The sequence below is a fragment of the Anopheles darlingi genome, chromosome 2 (assembly GCF_943734745.1).
Source record: "Anopheles darlingi chromosome 2, idAnoDarlMG_H_01, whole genome shotgun sequence".
NCBI lineage: Eukaryota > Metazoa > Arthropoda > Insecta > Diptera > Culicidae > Anopheles > Anopheles darlingi.
Window position 1 is genome coordinate 67,071,057 of NC_064874.1, and position 1,873 is coordinate 67,072,929.

Consider the following 1,873-nt stretch of genomic DNA (forward strand, 5'->3'; position numbering starts at 1 on the left):
AGTAGAAGAAGAGTACTACGGCAGAGTGGTAATAGTGCACACCCACACACACACACGGCGAGGGGGCTTACCGGTGATCGCGCAGATGATCCTGCCGGCGGAACGCCTTCCCGCAGATATCACACGAGTATGGCCGCTCATCGGTGTGCGTACGCTCGTGGATGAGCAGATTGTAGGACTTGGTGAACTGCCGGTTGCAGAACTTGCAGATGAACTGCTTCTTCGGCCGCTGACCACTACCCGCACTGGCGGCGGCTGCGGCGGCTGCAGCGGCAGCGGCTGCACCAATAGCGGCGGTCGCCGCGTCCTGTGTTATTGCCTTCGAGATCGCTCCGGTACTAGTGGCGGAACCGACAGCCGTCTGGCCGCCGCCACCACCACTAACCGCGGCCAGCGTCTTCATCTTGTCCGCCGTCATCTGCTGGTGGAAGGCTGCCGCATTCAGCAGCAGGCTCGGGTACCCGTTGTCCAGCGAGTTGCCGTCGGAGTGCGCATCATCGGGCGTATCGTCAAAGTTGAGATCCTCGTCCTGATCCAGCACCGGCAGCTCGTCCGAACCGAGATCGTTGCTCTGCAGCAGCATCTGCTGCATCGTACTGACAGCTCCGGAGGCCACCGTCTCATTGCTCGCCGGCTCTCCCGACGTGTCCATAAACATGTCCTCACCGATCGTATCGCTGGAATCGCCGGAAATGGATCCCAGTATATTGGTGGCGGCGGCGGCGGCGGCGGCTGTCGAGCCGCCCGTAGAGATCTGTGATGAACCGGGCCCGGTGATTGGCATCGATGGGAGCGGCTGGTGCCGCTGTTGTCCACCACCGCCTGCGCTCGAGCTGGCATTGCTTAACCGTAGAACCTCCGATTTGCTGGTGATTCGCTGCAGCGTCAGGTATGACTCGAGGGCTTGCAGGTTAAGGGCGGCCGCGGCGGCCGAGTTGGCGGGCATTAGGGCGGCCTGCTGCAAGCTGGTGACCATCGTGTTCTGCAGCGAGAACATTACGGCGGCGGCGGCCGCAAAGTCGCCCGGTTGTGTCGTGACGGTGCCGCGGCCAGCTGCAGCGGCGGCGGCGGCTGCGGCGGCCGCTGCCACCGCAACGGCTGTACCGTTCGAATCCTTCGATTGCTGCTCCATCCTGGTTCTGGCCGGCTCGGGCGGCTGCTGGTACGGGCCGGTATGGGTATGGGTGGCCCTCGTAATGCTCGGTGCGTCACTGGCTATCGATACGATCCCGATCCCGATGCCACGTTCCAATAACATTTAAACACAAACCGCAACGAACAAGCAAACAAGCAACTACCAGCAAGTCCGTTTGGTCTGTCGTCGTCGTCGTCGTCGTCGTTACCGCGATGGCGACGCGTTTTGCCGACGGCTTCTCGGGCACTCGGGTTTGAAGGTCGACCTTCACCAAATCCCCGCCGATTCCGACGATTCCGGTACCAGGGTCAAACGGGGCTCATAAATTAAATAAACATTTGACCCACACCGACAGGCGGCACCCTCTCTCCGTCCGGCGTCCGGTCCGTGCTGGCTTATCAAAGCTGGCTGTGAAGATCACACGCAATTGGCCGACGCTTTTTTTTAACGCGGCTGTCAAATGACGAGCGTCTCTCTCTCTCTTTCTCTCTGTGTGCTGGCTCGGTTACTGGTGATGATGGTCAAAGAAGGCTTGTTTGTTTGTTCTATTGCTCCTCATCCTCTACACACATTCCAGCACACAAACACACCTAACAAACGATACAAACGATGCACACGGACTAGGCACACACACGCATTACAGTGGTTGGGGTTGACACCTACGCTCCTCCTAGAGTTGAAGCGTTGTTCTTATCGCAAAGCCCCGGGGATGCACCACCACTCCCTACGTCTGCTGCT

General features: G+C 59.7%; 1 protein-coding gene across 1 annotated transcript in view; it reads right to left on the minus strand.

Moving 5' to 3' along the window:
- The window catches only part of LOC125952643 (protein sister of odd and bowel), a 6,798-nt gene extending 5,370 nt beyond the window's left edge, over positions 1-1,428 (minus strand). Inside the window, exon 1 of the mRNA XM_049682248.1 lies at positions 72-1,428. Coding sequence (XP_049538205.1) covers positions 72-1,258 — 1,187 coding nt within the window. The 5' untranslated portion in view covers positions 1,259-1,428. The remainder of the gene's footprint in view (positions 1-71) is intronic.
- Positions 1,429-1,873: the final 445 nt, after the last annotated feature.